This window comes from Festucalex cinctus, chromosome 12 (genome assembly GCF_051991245.1).
Source record: "Festucalex cinctus isolate MCC-2025b chromosome 12, RoL_Fcin_1.0, whole genome shotgun sequence".
NCBI classification, from domain to species: Eukaryota; Metazoa; Chordata; class Actinopteri; order Syngnathiformes; family Syngnathidae; genus Festucalex; species Festucalex cinctus.
Genome location: NC_135422.1, coordinates 6,156,365 through 6,184,297, shown reverse-complemented (window position 1 = coordinate 6,184,297; position 27,933 = coordinate 6,156,365). Strand labels below are relative to the sequence as shown.

At 40.5% G+C, this 27,933-nt stretch overlaps 3 protein-coding genes across 6 annotated transcripts; 2 read left to right on the top strand and 1 right to left on the bottom strand.

Moving 5' to 3' along the window:
* Window positions 1-12: 12 nt before the first annotated feature.
* gskip (gsk3b interacting protein) lies at window positions 13-3,094 on the bottom strand. The gene is made up of 3 exons (XM_077538062.1): window positions 2,772-3,094; window positions 1,524-1,768; window positions 13-750 (listed from the first exon to the last, which is right to left on the bottom strand). The coding sequence occupies exons 2-3, from the start codon at window positions 1,764-1,766 to the stop codon at window positions 592-594; spliced, it is 402 nt and encodes a 133-aa protein (XP_077394188.1). The 5' UTR covers window positions 1,767-1,768; window positions 2,772-3,094; the 3' UTR covers window positions 13-591.
* atg2b (autophagy related 2B) lies at window positions 2,757-21,586 on the top strand. 2 transcript variants are annotated; one of them, XM_077538060.1, is made up of 43 exons: window positions 2,757-3,286; window positions 3,796-4,195; window positions 4,274-4,436; window positions 4,531-4,683; window positions 4,772-4,874; window positions 5,467-5,629; window positions 5,753-5,932; window positions 6,015-6,111; window positions 6,188-6,352; window positions 7,223-7,374; window positions 7,545-7,647; window positions 7,711-7,954; window positions 8,038-8,200; window positions 9,351-9,443; window positions 9,557-9,745; window positions 10,456-10,729; window positions 10,805-10,913; window positions 10,991-11,192; window positions 11,301-11,443; window positions 12,249-12,406; window positions 12,498-12,670; window positions 12,741-12,891; window positions 12,976-13,178; window positions 13,761-13,841; window positions 13,927-14,033; window positions 14,145-14,237; window positions 14,312-14,382; window positions 14,452-14,528; window positions 14,600-14,770; window positions 14,931-15,063; window positions 15,145-15,344; window positions 16,315-16,544; window positions 16,611-16,728; window positions 17,591-17,782; window positions 17,849-17,950; window positions 18,037-18,115; window positions 18,198-18,405; window positions 18,501-18,570; window positions 18,658-18,740; window positions 19,882-20,003; window positions 20,152-20,306; window positions 20,430-20,579; window positions 20,653-21,586. In XM_077538060.1, the coding sequence occupies exons 2-43, from the start codon at window positions 4,034-4,036 to the stop codon at window positions 20,881-20,883; spliced, it is 6,216 nt and encodes a 2,071-aa protein (XP_077394186.1). In that variant the 5' UTR covers window positions 2,757-3,286; window positions 3,796-4,033; the 3' UTR covers window positions 20,884-21,586. The 2 variants fall into 2 exon arrangements, with proteins under 2 accessions (XP_077394186.1, XP_077394185.1); XM_077538059.1 differs by having other exon boundaries at window positions 2,758-3,286; window positions 12,495-12,670.
* A 293-nt stretch (window positions 21,587-21,879) lies between these two features.
* On the top strand, window positions 21,880-27,722 carry tmed8 (transmembrane p24 trafficking protein 8). Of its 3 annotated transcripts, none has more exons than XM_077539782.1 (6): window positions 21,880-22,074; window positions 22,400-22,511; window positions 23,946-24,027; window positions 24,111-24,201; window positions 24,379-24,669; window positions 26,749-27,722. In XM_077539782.1, the coding sequence occupies exons 2-6, from the start codon at window positions 22,402-22,404 to the stop codon at window positions 26,964-26,966; spliced, it is 792 nt and encodes a 263-aa protein (XP_077395908.1). In that variant the 5' UTR covers window positions 21,880-22,074; window positions 22,400-22,401; the 3' UTR covers window positions 26,967-27,722. The 3 variants fall into 3 exon arrangements, with proteins under 3 accessions (XP_077395908.1, XP_077395906.1, XP_077395907.1); XM_077539780.1 differs by having other exon boundaries at window positions 21,881-22,074; window positions 22,294-22,511; XM_077539781.1 differs by lacking the exon at window positions 21,880-22,074 and adding an exon at window positions 22,081-22,197 and having other exon boundaries at window positions 22,294-22,511.
* Window positions 27,723-27,933: the final 211 nt, after the last annotated feature.

Genomic DNA, 27,933 nt, shown 5'->3' with positions numbered 1-27,933 from the left:
GCCCACAAGGCATTATTTGAGAAACTTGTATTGGTCAGCTCAAAGGCCAGCAGCAAGAAACTGGGACAAGATGAAACATCCTGAATCAGCATTTGAATTCTGAAACAAACAAAAAAATACACAAACTAGAAACAAAAAAAACACTGAAAGCCAAAGCACCATTCACTGCATTGTGCTGTATTATACTGTAGGTCAACAGAAGAAATCTACAACTAGCTTTGTTACCATTTGACATGCCTTTTCTATCTTGTGTAAATAAAAATAGATAACGAGGTATGTTGTACTTCTCTAACCAAACGGTCATTAAGGCAGAATATTTGTGGAACGAGGAAGGAGATTCCGCTTTGGGCCCTTGAACTACTTTGGGGAAGTTGAACGCATTATCAGTCGCCAGGTCACAGCATCAGTCAGATTTGCATTGCAATGAGTACAAAAGATGAAGAATTCTTGTGCAGCCAGTCAGGAATGAACTAACAAGTCAATGGATGATAAGGAACAAAGCAGAATTGATAGGGCAGGGTACCCCTTATTATAGCGGCAGGTGGACGTTACGTTTTTTTTTTGCTCATTTTAAAGAGACCTGCTTTGTTGTCACTGTCCATTTTGCTTGAGACTTTCGAGCCGCTCGAGTAGAGCGTTCCCAAAAGCTTCCCTGTAGCCTGGACTCAGCGTGTCCAGAAGCGAATAAACGGTCTCGTGGTACTGAGTGCTCAGGTCCTCGTCCACTTTGTTAAAAGCATAGCCCACCACCTGTTTGGACAGGAGAAATATTCAATTCAATATTTTATTTCATTATTAAAAAAAGAAATGAAAGGGGACAGAAAGAAGTGAAACTTATCTGCCCCTGATCAACACACACAAATTTTACACAAAATAAACGACAGCAAGCAGTAAAAATTCTTAAAAGGTAAACAAAACAAAACAAAATTCAACAGCATGACCTTGTGCTATATGTTTTTCCACTAATTGTGCTTTTATACAAAAAAAAAGAAAAAAAAAGATTTATTTTGCCATACGTTGTTCATTTTTTGGTCTGGGAAAATATCTGTTCATCTTAATTTGTACTCACATTCTCTTAAAAAAAAATGATTTGCATGTTAATTGGTAAGCTGATGATCATGATGGCCTTTTATATATTATTTTAAGACAGAAAACATCAATTCATTACATTTGAAAGTTTTTAGTTGTATAAATATTGGATTAGTGTGGTCTCTGTATCCACATCCAAACCCGACATGAATAGCACGTCTCTGGAAAAGGAAGATGGGTTTGGTAGCGGTTTAAGTATTTAATAATAATAAAAATATTGAAGTGTAAAAGCCGCAGGGCCGCAGTCCTGCAGGTTTTGGAGGTTTCCCACTTTCAACACACCTGATTCATATTCATCAGCAAGCTCTGCAGGAGCCTGATAATTATCTTGATCATTGAATCAGGTGCGTATGGAGGAGAGAAACCTCAACATGCAGGACTCTGGCCCTCGAGGACCGGATCTTGACACATGTGCATTAGAAAGCTTTCCCCACCCTCAGTCCTGCTTCTGTGAGCTCCAGACAATAGCGGTTGCCTTCTCGAGTCTCCACGTTGATATAAGCCACGTCTGATGAATTGTTGAGGTTTTTGGACACGTGCATTTGAGCCACAGCGAAAAGGACGTCGTTGACGACGGCGTCCGCCTCCAGTCTCATGTCCTTGACGTCGCACAGCTCGACGCATTCGTCTTCGAACGCAGACACCATGGGGTCCTCGGGCTGGCAGTCTACTTCCATTCCTCGTATCACAGACACACGTACACAATGACTCACTGCAGTGTCAGCAAAATCGAAAAACGCTGCTGCACAAGACGAGAACTATGACCTCTCAAACATCTGGTGTCATCGCATTTAAAAGAAAGTGCTACTGTATCTACAGTTATGCATGTTAATTATACACTTGTGTAGAGTGTTGAATAACACTTCATTGTGTTTTTATTTGTTTTGGGGAAGCAGCCAACATATGTGGAAAGGAGTTGCCTCTTGTCTTGGCCCACTTGTGTGTACAGTATTTCCTGCATACCTGCTGCTAGTCCAAACAAAAATCATTTTCTGGGCCATCACATTATTCGGGGTGGCCTTGTCACAAATAGCAATAGCTGACTCATGGGCTATACATGTAGTACTTGGGGCTAATGAATACCCACTGGCGCCATTTTTGAAATTGTATTTTTTTAGGACCATTAACTTAAATCATCAGCGCAAAAAAAGGCATCCGTATGTTATCGTGCCACTGACGGAGACAGCCAGTATTAGCAGTTATTGGAAACCTTGACTTTTTTAAAACTACCTTTTCTCTCTTTGCTACATTAGATATATTTTTAACATTTTTTTTCTTTATTGCTATTTTTAGATGCAGTGTCCTGCTTTCAAGCAACTCGGGTGTTGTGACGTCATTCCAACAGAGTGTTCCGATTTACGAGGTTACTGGAATGCAACATAAGAGTCTAATGCACATGATAAATACTATTTAAACTTAACTTCAAACGTTTCAGTAACAATCGTTAAATTAATAACCGTCTATACTATAAGATTTAAAGTGACACTTTTTGCGTCGTTTCTCGCGTCTTGAGCGTTCAGCAAACAAACCCACGCAAAACGTAGGCCACGAGTAATTAGTGCGTTTGCATCGTGCAGCACATGAAGGTATGACATTTGTTGTTTCATTACAATCGAATGGCCATGGAACACGTATTTGTGATTTAAAAAAATAATAAATAAACATGCGTGCATTTTTCTCACCTAAATGGGTGTGCTGTTCTCCCGTGGAAGCTTCCAGCCCACAGTGAGCTCTTCGTGGGGGCGGGTTAGCTGACGGTTGATGTAAACCCGTCGAGACGCTACTTTGTGGCTAACTAAAACAACTATGTTACGTATAAGTACCGTATTTTTAAATGTCCGAGTTTGTATCTAACTAATTACGTTAAAAAAGTGGATAAAGTAAGTGTGCCGTACGTGACATCGCCATGTTATGACGCAGCTGAGCTAGTCCCACCCCATAATAGTAAGGTTAGTTTCAACTGGAAGAAATCTATTGGTTGGAAATTTAGAAAGGCGGGATTTTACTGCGATACAAACATTCAATTGGCTTACTGGATTGATTGAAAGTAGCACAGACCAATCGTAGAAGACGTTTTGGGATCGTAGGTTTACTTTGTCCCGTCTGCTGCGTCAACCTAGCATCAACGATCCGGAATAGTGTGAAGGCTCAGTTGGTGCGGAGTCATGAGAGTGTTTGTAAACAACGCATTTAGACGGTAATTTAATAGCCACGCTATTGTATCCAACTCTGCTCATTCATTTGGTATACTTGCACGCCCCATTTGTTTACATACGTTACTTATTGACACTGTTCTGACATGCTACGGTTAATAATTAGACCTATGGCGGTTTTTAGCTTTTCAAGTAACTAACCAGCGAGTGTGGTGGTTCAACCTTAGCAACATGTTAGCCGGCTTAATAACGTTGACTGTACTTAATACGGTGATATGCTAGCCAGCTTGGTCACTCGTTAGCCCGGCTGACTGGTTAGCAATTGACATGCCTTTGTCGCCTGTCGTGACAGCTCTGCTGAACGCAGCAAATGACTGGCAGTATACATGTCGGCATGCTAAAAGATATTTTGAAAGTGCGTCTGCTCCCTTTACGCTAGATGAGCTATTATAACGGTCGCGTGTCTTTAGGGCTACCCGATGTCTTTGAAGTTATTTATCAGTGTGACGTAAACATTGTGCATCAAAGCACTCCGTGTGTTTATTTTGTGCAGGAAACTGGAGTCAGAGCCCCGCCTTCACACATCTTTAAGTGCCATCATATCTTCCGTCATCGTGGGATGTGATGTGAAGGATGTCAAAATTAATGTGTTTTGATTTCTTTCAGTGGACTGGATGGCACAACTGATTCATTCCTAACAGTCATCCGCACAAAAACGTTTTAAGCCGAAGAGCTTTAAAAGACCTTGCTTTTATCTTTGCACTGTACTTACGTATGCACACTGAGTCAAGATGCCTTGGCCATTTTCCGAGTCCATTAAGAAGCGGGCCTGTCGTTACCTCTTGCATCGGTACCTTGGCAATTTTCTGCAGGAAAAGTTGAGTTTGGATCAGCTCAGTTTAGATCTCTACCAAGGTACTGGGTCACTGGCACAAGTACCTCTGGATAAGTGGGTATGTTCAATTAAGAAATTCAATAAACACACAAATCAGCATTGGCTAGAATTGACGTTCACAAATGTTGCCTTTCAGTCACTCAATGAGCTCCTAGAGACGGCTGATGCTCCCTTTGAGATTATTGCGGGTTTCATCCAAACTATTTCTCTAACCGTCCCATGGGCAGCCTTGCTGCATGACAACTGTGCCCTTGAGGTCAAAGGTTTGGAGATGGTGTTTAGACCAAGGCCAAGAGTAGGTAAGCAGGATTTAGAGCGCTGAAAGTTGAGAAAGGCATGACATTTTGTTTTCATTCATTGCTCTATCTAAAAACTTTGTGTAATTTTTCCCAGCATCTGGCTCCGAGCCCATGTACTGGTCCAGTTTCATGACGAGCAGCATGCAACTCGCCAAAGAGTGTCTGAGCCAGAAGCTCTCAGATGATACTGGAGAGAGCTTCCAGCCATTTGAAGGCCTGGAGAAGTTTGCCGAAACAATAGAAACGGGTACGTGATTTGCTGAGGAAGCCTCGGGGACTTGGGTTGACGAGTGGGAAGATGCATCAAGTAATTATTTAAATTGTCTCCCATGTAGTTCTGAGAAGAGTTAAAGTGACATTTTTGGATACAGTTTTGAGGGTTGAACACGTTCCAGAAAATTCCAAAACTGGAATTGCTCTTGAGGTTCGAATCAGCAAGTAAGTTGGGACACGTATATAACAACAATTGTGGCCGGAATCTGCCAAGCATTATCTTCTTCCTAAATACAAAGCCAATTATAAATAATCTTTAAAAAACTTTCATTAATATAAATAAATAACACCTTATGCAAGAGTTAGCGAATTCTTGTGCTCAAGTGCCACATTTTTAAAACGAACAGATAGGCAAGGCTAGAATAAAGTGTTAAAATTGTTACTTTTATTATCTACTGTACAATTAATTTATTGAATCAATTATTTCATAAAATAGTTGCTTGTGAAATTGTTTTTTAATCAATGTTTTATCTCCGAATAAATTAAAATTATTGAAATAAATGGTTTAAAAAAATAAATATTGTTAATTACGACATTAATAATATTTAAGGGGGTGCAGAAATTTAACACAACGAATAGCTGTAATAGTAATAATTGGATTCTGCTCTTTCATAGTGCGTCATGTGCCATCTATTTTAGTAAGTTACCAAATATGGTTCCTCCAAGGTTCTGCGTACAGGATCGAAGAATTTCTTGACTTAAGTTATGACAGAGTCATCTGTTTTAGTTTCTAACTTTGTAACGCTTTTATATCCAGGATTTATTATTCAGATGAAACTGGAGAGGAGAGCCCAAGTGTGAATGTGCATCAACCAATCACATTTGCACATAAAAAACTACAAATGGAAGGCATCACTGTATTTTGGGACGAGTTCACTGATTTGTCTCGAGCTGGTTTTAAAACTTCACCACTTCCAACGGTTTGTCTTTTCAGATTCTGGTTAAACTAGTTGCATGCACCTGGAGCCAGTCAATAAATGCCTTTTTTTTATTTATTTTTTTATTATTATTATTTTTTTTATATATATAAACATTTTTAACAGGAAACCGAGCCAAAACTCTCTCCCAGCTGGAATCCAAAAATCATTTGCGAGCCTCATCCGCAGTTCACAGAGACTGTATCCTCGACAGTACCTTTTCAACCCGTGCAGGTTGGGAGTCTCTGTGGTAAAATTGAACTGTCCCTCACACTGAAAAACAACATAGCCATGCCTGGAGCAAAGGTAATTCAATAAATCTGTGTTGTATATGAATTAGATTCTGGTATTGATATTTATAGGCCAGTAATCTTTCTTTGTCTGTCAGCTGGATGTTGCCGGGCACATTGACACGCTGCTGATTTTGCTCTCACCACGTCAAGTTCATCTACTTCTGGACTTGTTCGCAGCGTTCTCCTTTGAACGTGAGTTCCTGTTAGTAACTGTAACAGACCCGCAGCATCACTAACTTTCTGAGCATTTGTTTGCTTTTGCATGAAGGTGCACAGGAATGGGCCAAGGACAGAAAGAGTCGACCCATGCAGCAGGAGGATGAGTACAGACTCCACATGGAACTAAACCGCTGTCTCAAGAAGGACACTGTAATGGCAGGAGCAGAAGCTGAACTTTTTGAGAGCCAAACGACCCGAACTGTCTCTTGTCGAGGTTTGACTTGACACTATACTCTACAGCTAATGTCCAACACATTCTTTTATTTTTCTGCTGAAATTGAAATAATCCACTCGACAAACTATTGCTATCTTTAAAATAGTATGTGTTTTTATATTTTGCAACAGATGTGTTAACCAAGTCAGTAGTCTGGTTGTGAATGATTGTAGTTGCTCAGATGTTGCCTTTCAGATTGATTGCGGAAACATTAGTGCTTGTTTCTGGCTTTAGGTTTCACCCAAGCTGGAATTTTGAACTTTTTTTTTCTCATATTCATCTTTTGATCTGAGACCCAACTGTTTTCTGTATACAACAAAAACAAAGGAGATGCAGGTGTCGTTCCAATACTTTTGGAGAGGACTTTTATATTAGTGCTATCAAGCGATTACATTTCTTTCGCGAAGTAATCGCATTATTATTTGTTATCACATTTTTTTACTTAAACTATTTTCCATTAAGCTCGTAAAGGGTATTTTCAGCTTGGTTGTTGACTGGTTAGCACATCCGCCTCATAGTGCAGAGGCTGACGGTTCAAATCTGGGCTTTTGGCCTTCCTATGACGAGGTACAATCCAAGTAAGTGAATGAATGATGCATTTTAAAGTGCTAATTTTGGAGACCGTTTGGTGTAGCTAAAATGCAACGCAAGTGCGCTCAATTTACCATTTTTAATCAAATTGGATTTTCAATTTCTCTGATGTGAGATACATTTTTTTTTGACTGACCCAACAAGCATTCAATTTTTCTGCTTCCACTGTATAGTTCTTTTAAGAATGACGTCAAGTGTCAGACATTATATTGAAAGATTATTCTTTTTTTTTTTATTTTTTTTTTTTTCATTCTGTAAACAAACCTATGGTCGGAGTAGATGACGTCTTCTTCTCCATGGCTGACATGGACATGTCCCACAGCTTGTCGTCCCTCCCTCCTTTGGGGGAACCACCTACTGTAGATTTGGACTTGTCACTCAATAGCAACTACTCTGCCTCTCCGGGAGAATCGCCGTCAGGAAACATAACAGTAAGTCCAACATGTGTAACTCAATTAGAAAGCAAAAAAGCAAATTCTAATGCAAGCTTGTCACATACGTGGACAAAATCACAACCACTTACTGATTTTAGTTGTGAGTGTATACGTGCTAATTAACTTCTGCCTTTTTCATCTGAGTCAATGTGTTTTTATGGTGTTAGGCTGTGTGGGACGATTACATGGACGTACCACGACAAAGACGTAAACAGACTCCCGGAAAGTCCCGAGACTCACAACTCCCTCAAACATTGTTACGACAAACTTGTGAGTGTGTATGTTAGTGTGATGATGAAATTGAGTCATCCTGATGATCGTGTTCGCTTTCAGCACATCATTCCAAAACCCACGATGACGAGTCAAGGCCAGAGCTGGTGTTAAGTTTGACGCTGAGCAGTCTGGCAGTGTCAGTCCTCCACATTGACCCGCTACCACCCCTCGATGCTTCCCCTACTCCGCTGGGCCCGATGGCTGTGCACTTCTTCAGCATGTTGGGCCCTAGCCACCTCAACCCCGCCGCCTTCCTTCAGTCTCGATCAGTCTTTAATCACGCCTGCCCCCAAGATCACCTCAGGTATGTGTCTCCAATGTTCACTAGAGGTCATTTTCAGAACGAGGGTTTACAAATCTCAGGGTGACATGTTGCTACATCTGCAGGTTTGTGGGCCAAGGTCTCAAGATAATCTATGAGCACTGTCAGGGAACCAGCCTACGGACTTTTAGCACCGACGTCTCCATTGATCAGATGGAGTTGCTGGAGTGTCTGTTCCCTTCAGAGAGCATCACCGGCGGCTCTCAGAGAGGCATTCAGTACACTGAGGTCAGCGACGCAACGCGGAGTTCAGCACATCCTCTGCATGCATTCTTTGGTGGATTCACAAGCACGATAGTGTGAATTTTGTCAACACAAACAATTTTGTCAACGCACATTTTTCATCTGACTAAAACTAGACTAGACAATAACTATCATTAATAAACAATAAGTGGGACTAAATTGATCCGCATTTTCATCGACTAATTAAGACGGAGACGAAAATGTCCTTCACTTAATGGTGTATTCAAGGATCTTCTCAAAAAGTAGAAGCCAAATGTCCGTTTGTCACGGTTTTAAAAAAAATGCGCATGGGAGACATCCTACCAGCTCTCCTGCTCGTCCGCGGGGGCGCGTGCGCATGCTCAGGTAAGAACGAGCACGCACGAGGCCGTTACGGCAGATTGATTGACGGGATCGAGAACCAATTGTTAAGATGATCCACCCGGAAGACGGAGAGACAAAAGATCCTTGAATACACCTTTAATAAAAACTAGACTAAAATCTATGGACAATGTAGTTATGACTAACAACTAGACGGAAATTGTGATTTTGTAAAATCTTGTCCCTGCTAATCTGTCACGTCTGTGACACTGTCATGTGACACAGCGCAAACACATGGGACAGACAGGAGGTGGATTCATGTTGAAGATTAAAAAAAAAAAAAAAAAAAAAAGTAAATTATAGTTATAATTTAACATTAATCCAACGGCACTAACGTTCCAACTTTCAACAATAATGTTAATTTGACTGCTAACTAATGGAGGCTAACTTACTAGCTCATAGCATGGAGCCATAGTAGCTACTGTAATTGTGTGTGAAGTTGCTTTTCATCAAAAAGATGAGAAAATTTTATATGAAATAGTTTTCGATCGAAAAACGATCAATATAATTGCTGACAAAAAATACATATACAGGGGTAAAATGGTTGTCCTGACTAAAACTACACTAAAAGATTAGTTATTGTTGACTAAAATTAGACGGCTAAAATTGTTTTCTTGCACTAAAATAAGACTAAGATATGCGATTTATAGTTGACTAAAAATGGGATGAGGTGGACTAACTGTGAAATTTGACTAGAACTGAGACTAAATTTAAAAATGGCAGACAAAATTAACACTACAGCACGGCACTAACACATTTCTCTGTCACAACTCAGCTCCTGACCTTTAGCACTGCAGCCAGTGGCAAAGCACCACTTAGTACCTGCTTTCACCTGCTTTACAAACAGACTGAGCGCAGAGGCCCCCAGGTAAATAAATGCAAAAAGAAAAAAAGCAACCTTCACATTTGGTAGTCACATTTATTTCCATGTACCGCACTCTTTTTCTGAGTGTGAGCTTAGGCTGCTATTTACATCTGCAGGGTGGCCAGGCACGACTCAGCACCATCCCCAGGAAAGCTGACATGCAGGTCGAGCTGGGCCCTGTGCGCTCCGAGCTCGACATCAGTATCGTGGACCGTCTCAATTCAGTACTTCAGCCTCAGAAGCTGGCCACCACGGAGTTGATGACCTCACACATGTACACGTCCTACAATAAGCATGTCAGCTTGGTAATTTCTGAAGAGAATGAAAATCTACAGTCGATTATGTGAAGTTTAACTTTTGATGCGGTGTTGGTATTAAACTATTTGTGGAATGTAAGTTAAGCCGCAAAATCAACCTGTTGCTATCCATCTTAGAAGGCGGTCGTTTTGTCACTTGCCTGAAGAGCTGGCTCGGAAGCTGAGCCGTGATTGGTTGTTACCTGTGTCCTGAGCAACTGTAATGCCATTTTCAGATGCCCCCCGATATTAATAAAAAATGGACGGATTTTGCTGCTTAACTCATATTCCACTTGTTCAATATTAATCAGAATATCAAGTTTACACTAGTGGAGGCACATACAAAACATATTATTGTAAAGAAAAATTCTGGGTTGACTTCCCTTTAAATTGATAAGGCAGAACATTTGACCCCACTGCTAATATAACATGAGGTAAACAAAAACGTAGGTACACCCATAAACTGCATACCACATTGAAACAGTGTTAAATGTATACCTCTGGCAGCTCTAATCTTTGTAAAGACAGAATTCTAGATTCTGCTCTGTATTGGATGTCAGTAGATTGTGCAAGTGGTCACACTGTTGTGATCTATTAGTTCATGCCTGATAATGATTAACTAATTGCCACGTGGCTACATCTTGACTTGATTAGTAGTGATTGCCTTTTGTTTCATGATTATTCTCAGTAATATACATGTTTGTGTGTATTTTCTGCAGCATAAGGCCTTCGCAGAGGTTTTTCTCGATGACAGCCACACACCTTCCAACTGTCACGTGTCACTGACCGTTAATGCCCCAATACTGGGCCTCGCAGTCCGGTTTCCCATTCCCGATCTTCGCTCCGATCAGGAGAGAGGTCCCTGGTTTAAAAAGTCTTTGCAGAAAGAAGTGCTGTACCTGGAGCTGGAAGATGTGGAATTTAAAACCGAATTTAGGGGTGGCAGCACGCCAGATCAAACCAAGATGGAGCTCACCTTCAGGGAGCTAATTGGTATAATGAAGTCAAAAGTTTGGGAAGTTTCCATATCATGCTCCCTGAACTGTTTTGCCGTTTTTCTTTCCATAGGCAGGTTCCAGGAGGAGCTCGACCAACCAGCTGCCAGGTTCCTCAGAGTGTCCCACACCATGGACGGAGACATGACAACATCTGAAAGTGTGAAATTTGATTGGCCACGGTATGTTTGACCTCAAAATCCTTGTCGGTTTTTCTGTTTGCCGTCATCTCCCACTGACGACACACTTCTCCCACCAGGGTTGTGTTGAAAATGAACCCCACTGCGGTGCACTCGATACTTGAACGCGTGACGGCCGAGGATGAAGAAGGCACCGAGGACAATTTCCTTGAGGAGGAAGAGGAGGAGGGGGCGGCCCATTCACTAAAGGATGTTTGTGACTTTGGGAAACCAGAGCCATCACCTTTTTCTTCCCGGAGAGTTATGTATGAGAATGAAGAAGTAAGTGCCTCAAAAGTTGAAAATTGCATCAATATTACCACTTTGTGTATATACACACACAGTTGAGCAGATGTTTATATTTCAAAACTTTTTTTTTTTCAATTCCAGATGGTCATACCAGGTGATGTTGCTGAGATGACAGAGTTCCAAGAGAAAAGCATGAACAATTCTCGTTTTGTCCTTGAGCTGTGTTTCCCCAATGTGCAATTAGCTTTACCCAGTAAAGCATTTTATGAAAAACTACACAACAGGTAAGTAATTAAAAAATGCAAACAGAATACAAAGAGATGTCAAAAGGGGGAGAAAAAGCATAATTAACTCATTCACTCACAGACATTTTCACAATAGCAATCCCCTTCACTCCCGGCTGTTTTACTGGATTTTGACTGATTTTGCAAGGCCCACAGAATATTGTGTTCTTGTGCTATAAAAACGTGGAACCTACCAAAAAAAAGATTAAAGTCTCTTGTTTCATCAGGAAAAAAAGTATTTTCTATCTGTTTACGTTTTGCATCAATAAGCATGAGAATGTAGCTAAGTTTCATCATTTTTCACAAATCTATTTAGAATTTCGAGTAATTGAGCTTTTTTTTCCAACATGGTCCTGGCTGAACTCCTTTACTCTGCTGCCACCTGCTGACCGTTTGTGTAATAACTACAATTTCTTCAACCGTTCTTTGAAGTTGAGAGGCTGCATCAAAGCCTTATGTATGCTCTAGCATAAACAAACGTATAAATACGTCTTTGGGACATTTAAAATATAACATATTTATGCATTTTTGGGAGCAAATGAGTTAAGGACTATATCTCACATCCTCATAACAATCCCCAGATTATGTACCGTATATGAATGACATGACAGCAGTCATCGCCCTGCTATTTTGAAAAATAAACAAAATCATACTTTTTATTGCACGATATCGTCAGTGTAAATGCTTGTCTCTTCGCAAAGTAACTGGTTGAACTAATAGAGAAATCATGAACTGAGAAGGTAGAATAATTTCTGTTTTAACCATATATAAGATGTAAAGTGTTTTTTCCCCACTATATTCCCAGGATAAATAACGACCTCCTACTGTGGGAGCCCACTGCTCCTTCGCCTGTGGAAACAGTCGAAAGCATGCCATATGGTGTTGGCCTCTCTGTCGCCAGTCAGTTGATCAACACTTACACGAAGGACAGCTTCACCCAGTTTCGCTCGACTGGGCCTGAGGGTGAGACGGATAAAACTGTTGCTCATGTTTACAGACTCGAAATTTAAGTGTGAAACGCAGGAGGACATCTCTTGTGCTCTGCTTGCAGAAGATAGCAGTGGTTCAGATGAGGAGTACATGCACTACTGCTCTGCCTCTTCTGATCGAGGGCTGCGATCTCACAAGAAGAAAAAGGCCAAAATTCAGAATAAGGGCTCCCAGAGCCTGTTCTCCGCCATTATCAGTGTCAACCACGGTTTGGTTGCACTTCAAACTAACGCTCAGGTACATCGATTGTCTTCCTTAAAAATTCCTTTCGTCACAAGTTGTTTGGATCTTTTTTTTTTTTTTCTAGAAGGAGGATAAAACACTACTGAAAAACAAACACGGGGAATTCTGGCTGGAGGTGAAAAACGCAGTGCTGTTCAGTGTTACGCAACATGAAGGCTTTAAAGACCAACACTATGTCTGCTTCCACACAACCAATAGTTCCATGTATCATCAAGGTAACCACCTGCGCTGATGAATATTGCACTTAATTGTAGCTGTATTAATGAACTGAATTCCATTTTTTTTCTTCATGTATATAGGACTTGTCGATGGAGTGACCACCTCGTCAGACATCAAGCTGCCATTCAGGTCACATCCACACTGGCTGGAACCGACCATTTACCAATCAGAATCATCCCCTGAGAGATCATCTACTCCCTCAGAAGGTATTGGCTTGGAGGCCCGCAGCATGGTGTCGGTCGCTGTCAAGATCTCGTCACAGAATGCCGAGCGCAGCGTTAAGGTAGGCCACATTGATTTCCGACTGGTCACACCAGTGAGCTTTTTGGTGTTGATGCATTTCAAATGAACGTGAATTGCAAAAAAAAAAAAAAGTGTTGACTGGATTCAAAGCAGAATGTAGCAGGGGTGACTAATGTAAGGACAGACATTCCGAGGGGATAGGATCCGGGGGGAAAAAAATATTGGAAAAAAAAATCTGTGAATATGCGAATCTGCAGGTGTTGATTGTATATTCCTGTAGCCAGGATGCCTCCAGGTGGGTCACGAAACTGACATACGATATGAGAGATTAGTGGTGAGCAATGGACAATCATCAGCTTGATTATAATTGGAATATCGGAATTAGAATTGTGCTTTTACTTACCATGCATCTTCTATATTCAAAAACTTAGAGGCGCACACTTAATTTTACCACTGATTATAATATTACTGTAATGTACTCTTAATATAATTCCATAGTATAGACATTTATTTTAAGACATTCATGCGTCTGTCAAGCTCTGGTGGTCCTCAAAATTATGTGGTAGGCCGTATTTGGCCTTGAATGACGACATTTGCAATTGTGATTCATTCTTGCACACAGGAGTTTTTGGTTGCTGTTGGAGTGAGAGGAGCAACAGTCCAGCACAGAGTGGTTCCTCCCAACCTGGGGTGGTATGATCAGGTTGGGAGCCACTCTACTCTCTCTCATATTAAATTGACAAAAAATGTATACAGGTCAAAACCAAAGACCAATCTCTTTGCACCAGATGGTTGACTTTTTGAATGTTTCCGATGAGCCGGTGTTGGGTTACGCTCCTCCCGCGTCTGTCAGCACCCTACATCTACATTTATGGAACTGTTCTCTTGACTACAGGTAAAGGAGACCTGGTTGGTACTACTTGCCAAATCAAGTATCTTTAGGTTGGCATGCGTGTTTCTGTCTCTTTCTCTGTATTTAACGTGGCATGTGTTTATCTTTGGACAGGCCTTTTTATTTACCTCTAAGATCGCTGCTTGTGGTCGAAACATTTAGCATCTCTAGCAGCGTGTCTCTTGACCACTCTTCATCAACGCTCAGGTATGACATGACTATGATGATGAAATCCAAGGTTGTGTTACTGCAGAGGAGTGAAACCAGTGACTCTGTTCCAGGATCATTTTGGATGAAGCCGCTCTGTTCCTCTCGGAGAAGTGTAACGCCGTCTCTGTCAATTTAGCACGCGGTAAGTCAGCCCTCGATGAAAGGAATGTTTCACAGGTTTTTTAACCCACGCTTATTGTTTTGGTGCCAGACTACGTCCAAGTGGTGGACATGGGAACTCTGGAACTGCGAATCACGGCTGTCAAACCTGGCGTGGATGGGAAACTGGTAGGCGGGACGTTCCCAAAAGACTTGAAATTGACCTCGCATTTTCACTCACTTTCTTGTGTTGTCGATAGTCTGAGCCGAGGTTTGAGCTCCGGTGCTCGAGTGACGTCATCCACATCAGAACATGCGCCGACTCCTGTGCTGCCCTCATGAACCTAATCCAGTACATTGCCAGCTATGGGGATTTGCTGCCTCCTGCAGAGCCAGAGGCCAAGCAAACCAGCGCTACACAAAAAAATAAGGTTAGCAGCGGCACCATTCATTGGTGGAGGGAAGTATAAATAGTATGTACGTTTTTATTGTGAAAAGGGAAGTCAACCTCAACTTCAGCCATTCATGACCAAATTGCACAACAATCCTAAAACTGTTCAGGATGCTTAGTCCAAGTGTCTGTTTGGACAGGCAGAGCTTCCCAGCCGGCTGGTCGCTCAGACTCCACTGCTAGCTGAGACTGAGCAGCAGATTTTGCAGGATCTGATGAGCGAAGCGATGGAGGAGACTGATGGGCAGCCAGCTCCTGTGCTACAACAAAATTGTAACGTTTTGGTTCCCAGTGATTCTCTCTTTGCACTTTTTTCCCCCTTACCATACTGTTCATATTCAATCAAATTTGCAGGTACCCAAGAGGAGAGGAAACGTGATCATGAGGCCCCTCGCTCTGACTTGTTCCTGTTCCCAGATGAGACTGGGAATTCCGTCCAGGATGTCAGCCCCACGTGCCCCATCCTCCACTCTCCTCTCATCACTCCTGTTCCCAGCCTGGCACCGGAGACTGATGACTTTTGTATTCTGGAGACGCCCAGTTCCAAGGCAGAGGTCAGTAACTGTTGTTTGTGTCATAGCGTGATGTACTTTGGATGTGCAGCCATATACAGGACTATCTCAGAAAATTAGAATATTGGGATAAAGTCCATTATTTTCTGTAATGCAATTAAATAAGCAAAAATGCCATACATTCTGGTTTCATTAAAAATCAATATTGCAAGCCTTTTATTATTTCAATATTGCTGATTATGTCTTACAGCTTAAGAAAACTCAAGTATCCTATCTCAAAATATTAGAATATTTCCTCAGACCAAGTAAAAAAAATGCTCTAATCAGCAATAATAAAACAATAAAAGGCTTGCGATATTTCAGTTGATTTGTAATGAATCCAGAATGTATGACATTTTTGCTTATTTAATTGCATCACAGAAAATAATGAACTTTATCACAATATTCTAATTTTCGGAGACAGTTCTGTAAAATAATTGTTCAAAGTGATACTTGGGCTGTGCAATTAATCAAAATTCAATTACAATTTCAATTATTACTACCGGTACATTCCATATTTACAAAATCAGCATAATCATAAAAATAAAATATTAATGCAAATTTTTAGTTGTTTAATTATACTTTGCACCTTTTTAAAATTTTTAAATAACTAATTTAATACATTTTGTTTAAAAGGAACTTACATAATTATACGGTTTCAAAGAATGTTATTGTCTTAAATGCTTGTTTTATACCAAAAAATAAATGATCGTCCTACTCCACAGTGCACATGCAGTACTCCAACTTCAAGTTTTTACCAACATACATAAATAAATATATATTATAATAACTATATATTATTATAAATTATGTTTGGTCCAAAAGGAACTTACATGATTATAGTGTTTCTATTTGTTTTTTTTATAAATGATAATAACTTAAGCTTTTGATAAATGATCATAACTTATGGTACCTCATTTGAGCAGCTCAATCTTTCTCCACAAAGCTTTGTAAGTGTTAAAATGTGTTTCAGGATGTGGATCAGGAGCCCGTCATAAAGCTGCTGACCTCGGAGCCGGTGCAAATCAGATACGATCACTTCAGTCAGCCTCTGGACGGAAGCGACTCCAGTCGCGGGGCCTTGAATTTTCCCATCCCGGAGGTGCGTTACCTTATCAAGGAGATCTCCATCGTGTGGCACCTTTACGGTGGAAAAGATTTTGGCCGTGTAACGTTCACAGCTTCTCCTGCTAGAAGCCGGGGGTGAGTTAAGAATGTTTGTGGTAACTGTGTACGATTTGTAAATATCCCCTTTCCTTTGCAATTCAGGACTACTCCCCACAGTTCCCCCTCCCAAACACCAGTTCGGCAGGCCAGAGTTTCCGGACGCACTGGAGGTGGAAAAGGAAGAAACCCTGATGTCCTGATGGAAATCCAACTCAGCAAAGTAATTATTATTATTATTATTATTATTTTTTTTTACTTCTTTTCTTCTTCAGGAAGGTAAAACTAATTTATAAACCTAATTATTATGAATATCATAAGGTGGCTGATTAATTTTTGTCACATTTTAACTCTTTGAGCGCCAAAAACGTTTCATAACGATTAGTAAAATTGCGATGTATGCCGCCATAAACGTAAAATGACGTCAACTGTTTTTTTTTTTGTTGATGTTTTTTTTTTTTTTTTTTATTATCAATGGGAAGTGCAACATCGAAGTGCAGCGCTGCTGATCAATGGAGTTGTTGAATCAAAAACACTAACTATGGCCAGCAGATGGCAGCATTTTATGTATTTTCAACGGGCTGCCGGTGAATGGAATTACAATGAAACATGACGGAATCTGATGAAATCTGACGAAATAGAACGTTTTCAAGGATGACGTGAATGATCAAACCCTTTGTCACATTAAACGTAATTCACAGAGTGTTGCTAAACAAAAAAATATTAGTGTTAAAGTCACTGTTGTGGAGGGGGGGAAAAAGTATGTTTTCTCCTTATCCTTTCAATTTTCACTCAGAGTTACTCAAATTACCTATTTTGAAATGGTGATTATTAAAGAACGGAATAAGGAAGAAACATACTTCTTTTTCTAATGAAAGAATGGAATGCGATCTTTCATTTGGTACCCACATAGTATATGAAGTAACAGCACATAATATTCTGTTTGCCTTCAAAGATGAGTTAAAATGCTCGGAATCGGCTCGCACTGTGGAGGTTTTGTTTTTTATTTTTTGATAACGTGTGGCAGTAAAAGAGTTCATCTTGTTTTTTTCCTGAGCCATTGACCACCCTGTTTTCACCCTCAGGTGAGATTTCAACACGAGGTGTACCCGCATGACCAGGAGGCCTCCGGATCTCCAGCAGATCAGCCGGTATCTCGCCAGGTGTTTGTTGTCCAAGACTTGGAGATCCGAGACAGGCTGGCGAGCTCCCAGATGAACAAGTTCCTCTACTTGTACAGCAGCAAAGAAATGCCTCGCAAGGCTCATTCTAACATGGTGAGGGAAAGCAGCACGTGGTTTCACCTGGCGGTGTTTGGTAACTTCCTGCTTTCTGGCGCTTAGTTGACGGTTAAGGCGCTGCACATGTGTCCTGAGTCCGGCCAGGCTCCACAAGAGTGCTGCTTACGGGTTTCCCTCATGCCTCTGCGCCTCAATATTGACCAGGTAAAGCATGTTTGTTTTTGGTTTTGCGTGCTGAAATGACAAAAAAAATAGCAAACAAGATAGTCCTTTGTTCTATTTCTTTGCAGGATGCTCTCTTCTTCCTGAAAGACTTCTTCACTAGTCTTTCCACAGAAGTGGAGTTTTTCTCCCCACCAAGCCAAGATGGTAAATGATTGAGCTTCATCATCAATCGGCTCCTCCAGATTACGTTCTAATTGCCTGACCAAAGCGTTTCATCTCGCCACAGTGAGCATGTCCATGAAGAAAGCCTCCGCCCCAGAGATCTCATGCAGCTTCTCCAAGCATGCTGGCCCCAGCCAGGGCCCAGCACCCATCATCTCGGTGCCTGCACAGAGACATTTGAGCCAAAACGGTTTCTCCGCGTGTGCCCGGGATGAGGCCGGTGACAGTGACACATCGACCGCTTTGTTCTCCGACCAGCCCATATTCTTTAGGTTGCTGCCAGATTGATTCAATAAATCAAAAAAAAAAAAGGATCAAAAGGACTTGACACAGTCTTCTAATTGACTTTTTTGTTATTGTGCTACAGGGAGTTCAGATTCACCTCTGAGGTTCCCATTCGCTTGGATTATCATGGAAAACATGTCTCATTGGAGCAGGTACTGACCTCTTAAACCAGGCTTTGATTTCATTTTCATTCCGCTCACTATTAGTTGACTGATCACCATTCACTGTTTTTCTCTCAGGGAACATTTTCAGGGATCATTATCGGCTTGACACAGCTGAACTGTTCTGAGCTCAAACTGAGACAGTTGTGCTACCGTCAAGGGTATGTATGTTTTTTTTTTTTTTTTTTTTTTTTTCAGATTATAATTGCAACAACTAATTGACAACAAAACGTTTATTAAATTAATCAATAATTATTTTTGAGAAAAAATCGATAGTTGAGAGACATTGTGTAATTTAAAATTGTCCAGTGTTTGGCATTTCTATGGCGTCATATTAGGGCCACGTATAAATATTTTATTTAGAGGTGGTAATATCCGAGAAAAAACTCACAAATTTACAAGAAATAAACTTGCAAATTTGCAACATTATGAAGTGGCAAATTTGTGAGAAAAAGAAACCCCTCATAAATTTACAAGAAATAAACTCACAGATTTGCAAGAAAAAAAAATCAAACTTGCAAAAAATACACATAACGTACTCTGATATAATGTTGCAAATATACAAGGGTTTTTCTTGTACATTTTTTCTCGGAGTATTACCCCCACTCTAAGAAAAAAATGCACAGTATATGTATATGGCCCTAATACGCCGTCATACATTTCTGCCTTTCAGCAGTAAATATTGTCAGATTTTTGTAGTCCATCATGAAAGCCATTTGATTATTTTTGTGTGGAGTCAAAATATTTACAAATTTGCAAATACCTGCTTTTACTTTGGAAAACAATTGAATTGAATTGATTTAATTTTTTTTTTAACTCAAGCAGTTACAAAAAAAAACTAAAAAAATGTCGGTACGAGAAGAGGCATAATTTGGTATAATATTTACTTGATTTGTTAATTGATTTCTTACTTGCTTTTAATGTTTAATGTTTAGTTTTATGAATGTTTATGAATGAACTGATTTATCTTTTTTTTTTGTGACTTTCTGTGAAGCGTCTTTGAGTAACTTCAAAAACGCTATACAAAATAAATGTATTATTTTTCTAATTACTTGTTTGTTTTTTAAATCAATTGTTTGTTTTTTAAATCCATTATTAGTCACTTTCTTACCTATTTATGTATTTGGTTATTGGTTGGCCACATTATAGCAGAGTGCAAAGGATGACCATTTTTAAAGTAAATAAAAAAAAAAAAAAAAAGTCAAATTTTAAAAGTGCAAGCCATAACATGCTACCTGACTACTGTAATTCTCTTTTATGTGTTGACCCCCCCACCCCCACCCCCCCGGGACTGTTTTGTAGTTTATTAGGTGTGGATAAGCTCTTTTCCTATGCAATTAATGAGTGGCTTAACGACATCAAGAAAAACCAGCTTCCAGGCCTGCTGGGTGGTGTGGGGCCCATTCACTCGCTGGTCCAGCTGGGTAAATATCACCTTCTATTGCTTGTGTGTGTGTGCTTCCATTCGCTTGTTGTTGGAATTAATGAAAGCTGTTGGCTCGAGCGCACCACTTACACTAATTGATACCTTGTGAATGCATTTCCCATGCAGTGCATAAATGTTGTGTTCAGTTCAGGGATTTCGGGACTTGGTGTGGCTCCCAATCGAGCAGTACAGGAAGGACGGTCGCATCGTGCGCGGCTTCCAGCGCGGCACCGCCTCCTTCGGAACATCCACAGCTATGGCCGCCCTGGAGCTTACCAACAGGATGGTGCGGACCATCCAGGTAAACGTCATTTTTCCATGGTCAAAATCTGATATTTTTGACTGTCATGCAATGTAAATCCAGAAAAATAATGAGTTGTATGTTTTGTTTTGTTTTGTTTTGTTTTTGTTTTTGTTTTGTTAGGCAGCAGCAGAGACGGCTTATGACATGGTGTCTCCGGTAGCGAACGAGAGAGACTCAAAGAGGGTAAAACGGTTCTCGCACTACGGACTGGCTCATCAGCCGGTTGACCTGAGAGAAGGTGTGGCCAAAGCCTACACAGTAGTGAAAGAGGTAAACAAACAAGGACGCGTACTCGCGCGCCAGCGCCGTTCTCGTCACGCCAAATTGTCGTCATCCTCGCCAGGGGATCACAGACACGGCGCTGACCATCTACGACACGGCCACCCGGGAACACGAACAACGCGGCATGACCGGAGCGGTGGGCGGGGTTCTCCGTCAGTTGCCGCCCGCCGTGGTCAAGCCCCTCATCATGGCCACGGAAGCCACCTCCAACGTCTTGGGCGGCATGAGGAACCAGATTCACCCCGATGCCCGCCAGGAGGAGTCTCAAAAGTGGAGGCAGGGCGAGGAGTGATGGAGGAAGAGAGCGTCCGTCCCGGTGTAAATAATCATCATCTCATGACGGTTGAGCTCACCTGTTCCCTCACCAGTGCCTTCATGTTCATGTTGAATCAAAGGGACGTATACAAAGCATATCTGTATCGGATTATGTCATCTTTTAGGAAAGAGCTAAACATGTAATTATTAATAATACATGTTTGTACGTTGTTCTGTTATCCAAGTGTATCATTAGTAATATCTCACTTGTGACCCTGGATTGAAAGTACATGTACTGTATGTGGACTTGGGTATTTACTGTAAATAGTCTCATTTGTACCATTTCATGCAAATTATGAAGAAGAGTGTACAATGTGATCCAGGTGTGTGGAATTAACAGCACTTTTGAGGAACTTGAAGGGTTACTGCTTGCCTAAAGAAATGATGCAAAGTCTGGGGGCAGCTTTTTATTTTTATTTTTTTTGTGGGTAAATATCCACCTGTCTTGTAGCTGCTTTAATGGTTAAAACCAAATTTTGGGATCTATTCAATTATGTTGACCCAAAGTCTTAAGATATTACTCAGATTTTTTTGTAAGGTCCATGAACTCTGTGTTTTTCTTCTTCGCCATGGGCTCCACTCAACTTGTTGGAAGTAACTTGTACATAGATGTACAGTTCATTCTTGACTTTGTATAATAAAAACGCATGAGTGGAAAATTAAAAACGTACAATGTTAAACAGTAATGGTGGCATTTATGCTAATGCAATCGACATCCAACATTGTCGCTGACACTGAAGCTCTGACACAAACCTGTGACACTTTGATTTGAAAAATGACGTTGCCATAGCGACAGAGTGACACATTTTCTATTTAGCGCCAGAACTCAATAGAAACGCTGTAAAGTTATGAAGCATTTCGCGTGAGATTCTTCAAATTATGAAAGCCACCTTATCACACTAAAGAGCCCAAAAAACAACATTTACGTAGGGTCTCGTTTGGTCGATCCCAAAATCTCGCGAGAACAGCCGTTGAACTGCACAGCCTGAGATACTTTCACGGAAACACGGAAGTGTAAATTTCCATGATCCGAGCACTGATCTGGATCTGATACACCATCACATGACTTCAGTGACATGGAAGTCTGTTTGACTCACTGTGGCCTGAGTTAGACGCGAGTCTAATCGTTCAAAGACTTTGACGTTTCTGTTTTCGCCGTTGCACCGTGGTGAGAACCTTGTTTTTTTTTATGCAGTCCAGTTACAGCTATGACTCCCGTTTTTTTTCCCGTTACGCCAGCGAACGTGTGGTAACCAGCTAGCATCCTGTCAAAAAAAACAAACTCTTTTAGGTGTTTGTGGCCGTTTGATTCGCTCCTCGAATGCTTGTGTTAAATATTATCAAAACGGCTGTTTTTGATTGTTTTTTTTGTTTTTTGTTTTTACAGTTTCCGATTCGCGCTGCCTTTAGTTGGCCCTCCCTGTCATCCGGAGGGGCGGTGCTTCATCTTTCGGAGCCACACACACTGCGCCCTATTTGTCTTGTGCTTATAGCCATGGAGAGATTGGAAGACGCATCAGAGCTGCAGTCGCGGCTGTCATCGCTCTCCATCTCTTCTTTCCCTGGATTAACATCCAAACATTGCGACAGCGACCCAACGGACAGGTGAGCGAGTGTCTCGGAGCTGTTGGTGTTATCACTTACGGCAAAATGGTAGAACGGATCAGTTTACATCTGTTTTGGTGTAACTTCACTTGGTCGCAAATTTTGAACCGCGCGAAAGCCATTTGGTTACCTTTATTGGACCAAGGCATGTCAATTATTCTACAAAATCACTTACTCTGAGTAAAATTTTGCCCTATTTAATTGCACACAAAGCTGATATTAGTAGTAAGCCTTTTATTCTGTTATAATGACGGCAACAGGTGGATACACATTTAGTGCACCTATTTTTATGGAAGAGCATGTATTTTTTCTGCCTGTCACTATACAACGCTGGCATAGATAGAAGAATAAAGATATTTGTAGTTTCTGGCACTAATTAAGTGACATTGCATAATTTCCCATAGCACCCCTATGGTCTCTCACGGCATGCTAGTCTGCAACAGCGCCCTAGTTAGGAATCATTATATTAGATTACGAGGAGGATACTACCATTCGAGTAATGTCCAGTAATTACCGTAGCATATCCGCTTCACGGTTCTGAGTTCGAGGCTCTGTTTGGTCACTGACGGATAAAGATTTCACTAGACTATCACAGTTAATTTATTATAAAAACACATAAGATATTTATTGTTATTTACTGTCATCTACAATTTTACTAGTATCTACAATTTAGGACCTCTTTAATTGAGGATATACATCTATCATGGAAAGCTTTCTCTATGGTTGCACCAGATCACGGTTGGTCGCACACGTGCACCACATATATTTCCAACCTAAAGTTATGAGGCTAGCAAGTAGCCATCTAAACAAAACAATTAAGCTAGCTAGCCACACAAGTAAAATTATAATGACAATCTGTATTTATTGGAAAAAAATAGTGATATTTTTTTTCAGGTCATACCACATGATGTCCACATATGACCACTACATACCAGTTGCTAAAAGGGTATTTTTTTATTTTATTTTTTTTACATTGTTGTGGGGCATTACAAATAGCTAGATACCTGCTGCCATGGGATTTTCACTATCTTGTGGACGATACAAACTCCTGTCTTTAAATGTATTTCAAAATTAATTGGTTATTTCTTTTTGGTCGCACCACATAAAAATTCATAAAATGGGCATCATCGGACGTATATGACCTATATTGAATCGTTATATAATCCGATGTGTTGCAATGATTATTTCACATTCCATATCTTACTCTTACGTTTGAATTATTTTTTCTGCATGTTATATTTTATTTATTTACTGTCCTGGTTCATTTCCACATGTGGAGGTACGGTATATAATATATACTGGAAATCTGGGTCTGATACTATACAGACATCCTCCCTGGCTGTCACGATTTCTGTTTACAAATAAAATAAAATGTACAAGTTGCTTTATTTTCAAAGATTTATTTCAGCTGTATTCATGTGTTGTTTACTTCAGGCTCCCAAACACAGACCTCTCCACAAACTTGATCCAGTCCACAAAACAAGCTATTATGAATGCATCTGAGCAACGTAAGGAGGTAGGTTGACCTGCATGTCATTGAAGTGCACGTTGATGGAGTATTTCTGCTATAAATGTCTTGTTTGTGTACGGTATTTTGAGGCTAATGACGATGCCCCTGCTGAGCACGCCTTAGGGGACCAGGGTGAGACGAACAGCGCAGGGAGCCCTCCGCTCTCCGCTGAGATTAAAGGTCCGTACGGCATCACGATTGATGTTTTGTTTTAATGCGGATTTGGGATCTCGAGGTATCCTTTTGTACATATTTTGTCTATATTGTACTGCTATTCAATTTCACTTCCCTATTTAATCACTTTACAGTGAGTAGGGAATGAGTAAATGATTCCTGAACTCAGCTGCTATTTCGCAGCTGAGACGCCGCCCCCGAAACCCCCGTCGACGTGGACATCTGCCGCCCTCAAAGAGCTCAAGGCCAAGCTTCGAACGGAGAAGGACAGCGTGGCGACGGTGTACCGGGGCGACATCATGACGGTGCACGTGCCCACCGTGCCAGAAGGCAAGAGGGTGTGCTGGGAGTTCGCCACAGACGGCTACGACATCGGCTTCGGCATCTTTTTTGACTGGACTCCCGTCACGAGCCGGGACATCACCGTGCACATCAGTGAATCGAGCGACGAAGATGAGGACGAGGAGCTGGAAGGTCAGCAGTTGTAAAAGCAAAGAGAATGGATAGAAAAAAAATACACCATTAATATGACCTATGAAAACAATACAATCTTTAAGAGAGGTGAAGTCAAACTAAACAACTGAGATGGTGTGTACATCAGGGGTGTACAAACATACGGCCCGCGGGCCAGAACAGGCCCATCAGGGCGTCCAATCTGGCCCGTGAAGACAGAGCATAAACTTAAATTCTTGTTTTGTTTTTTACTAAAATTAACTGTTGTTACAAATTGTGTCCACTGGAGGTCACATTGACGACCACTTAAATGACATTCTAAAATTTGGCTCTTACTCAAGATTTTATGTAAATATTGTGCGCTCAGTTTTGTTAAATGGGAAGTCAACCCTCTGAATTTTTTTTATTATTATAAAAATTTTTTTACTATGCAGCCCCACTAGTCTAGATATGTTATTCTGTTTAATATTGCGTTAGTGGAATATCTTTAAGCAGCGAAATCCATCCGTTTTTATCCATCTTAGGGGGCGGCCATTTTGCCACTTGCTCTTAAAGTGATACTTCACTTATTTAGCCCATTATAGCAATAGTTAGCAAAATTTAATATTTTGTCTAGAATTAATTTGATACTTTAATTATTTTTCACGTACAATTAGTACTTTTAAAAACACATTTTGTGTCCTTTGTTTGTTTGTTTTTTGTATCCTGAAGAAATTTGTATTTTTAGATCAAAAGATGAATATGAGACAAAATGACATCAAGATATGTTAAACAAGTCAGGACAGAGCACCTTTTATTTGAAGCCAGTGAGTTAAAGTATTGGAACATGTGACTGATGGGTCTGTGACTGTCTTAATTGCTCAGGTGTTGCTTTTTAGATTGATTGCGCAAACGTAGATAGTGCTCGTTTTTGTCCGTTTTGGAGAGAAAAGCAAACCGTTTTGAAGCTGAGAGAAGAATGGAAAATTGATGCAAGCCATTGCTAAAACATTGAGCATAGCCGATATAACAAATTGGAATGTCCTGAAAAACACATTGAACATGTCGGTCAGGGTTAACTTGTCAACAACAACAACAACAAATGATAGCAAAAACATTGTGAGAGCTGTGAAGAAACACCCAAAAACAACACTGATGATTTATTTATTTATTTTTTTGTAAAATAAGTACAGAAATGAGAGAAAAGGAAGAGAAGACATTCAATTCAGGGCTCGTGAGGAGAGAGGAAAGGAACTCACTCCTGCACTCTCTAAAGATACCTCTCCTCACCCTCTCTATTTATTTGGTTTTCCACGCCCCTTGTTACATGGGTGTTCCAACCCTAAAAATACAAATGCAAGGCATAGTTGGAACACAGTGTACTTGTTTGTCTATGTGTTGTGCATGTGAGGAGAAGATTGGCGAGTCCGTGTGGTCAAGTTTGCAATCGTTTCTTAACAGAAAACAGGCGACCTCAGCAGACTGGCTCGAACCATTCTGCTGCGTTAGATGTTGTGGTTCTTCAGCTTTTTGAGTTATCTTCAAATAGCCAGGCTATGTGAATGCGAGTTGGAACAAGGCAAAGCACTCTTCATTGCAAGCAGAGGCATTTTTTTTTAAGCAAAGCAGTCATCATTGCAAGCAGAAGCAGTTCTTCATTGCAGCAAATATATGATAACATATATGGCTGTGCTATGTGAATGTGAGTGCAAGCAAAGCATGATACCATGCAGCAAATGTATGATAACTTATGATTTACAATTATTCCAACACCATGAAAGGCCAAAGAATGTCGACATGATCCAAAACACTGTCCAATGTCACGACTTGGGCTTGCATGGCTGCTTCTGGAATGGACTCACTAGTCTGTGCTGGTGATGTAACTCATAATGGTAGCAGCAGAATGAATTTCAAATATTAAATGTTACTCACTTGAAGTTCATTTCATGTCTGTCCCAATACTTTTGCTCACTTTAAAAGTGCGTGGCTCCAAACAAAAGGGGCTGTTTAGATGTAAATGCCATGAAATAAACGTATGCAACAAAAAACAAAAGAATTGACCTCACCGTCCCAATACTTTTGGAGAGGGCTGCTATGTGGTTTCTGTGCTTCCCGTTGCAGGCCAGGTCACCAATGGAGATGTGGAGAAGGGCTCCAAAGCACAAAGCAACTCCAACCTGGTTGAGATCATACCCGTGTACCGCCAGGACAGCCACCTGAGCGTCTGCGGCGGCAGCCACGACTTCCCGGGCGAAGGCACTTACCTCTTCAAATTCGACAACTCCTACTCTATATGGCGAAATAAAACGCTTTACTACAGAGTTTATTACAGTGCCTAAATTGCCAAATCTTTATGAATGTATGATTTCAAGAAGGAAATTACTCTTATTATGAATGCAGAAGCTATTTTAAATTATTATCCAAAGTTGAAATAAAGAAGTTACATATATATCTATTTTTTACCACTCAGCTTGTGTTGCCAAATGTCCGATTTGAAGAAGCCTTTCATTTGCATCCGTGCCGTTAAAAAAATCGAATCAAATATACAGTATATCATCTGTTAGTAGCGGTTATCAGGGAAGACCGACACAGCATCTACTTGCTAGTTGTTCTTAAGTGCTTCTAAACACGTGTATTATTTGCTGTTACTTGTTTCTTTTTAACCGCACCTCAATTAAAAATCTGTTCTTGTGTGTCAGTAGGGGACATAAATCAAGAATGTACTGAAGCAAGCGATGGCAGATATCCAGTGTGTGACTTTTTTTTTTTTTTTTTTTTATGATGCAATTTGAGCCGCTTCGTTATCACACAAAGCTCTTATTATGTAATAGTGATTCAATATTTACATTTGCCCAGTCCCTGGCTTTAATTTGCTGTAGTAGCGTTTCATCTATATGGAGTTTGTGCACATGTATATGAGTGAAGGTCACTGTGTTTGTATGTGCTCGGACTGTCTTTAAATAGTTGTGTTCTGCTGCATTTCAAACTGCTTTATCACATTTCACCTGCTTTCAAGCTTCATGTTGTTTGTTCTGTGTCTTTAAGTTATGATGATGCTGAAAATTTATATTCCACAATAAAGGAAATATTATCTACTTTACTGTGTGAACGTTGCAAGTGTGCAAAGACTGCAAAACTACATAAAAGCATAATCCGGCTTGAAATGTGAAAGGCGTGTTTCACGTACGTGCTGTTTCATAATTAGAAAAAAAAGTCTCCTGTGGTTCCATTAAATGTGGTATTAAGGGAGTGATGTAACCGTTACCAGGATCCTGATGAAACGCCAGCTTATTTTCAGATATCCCC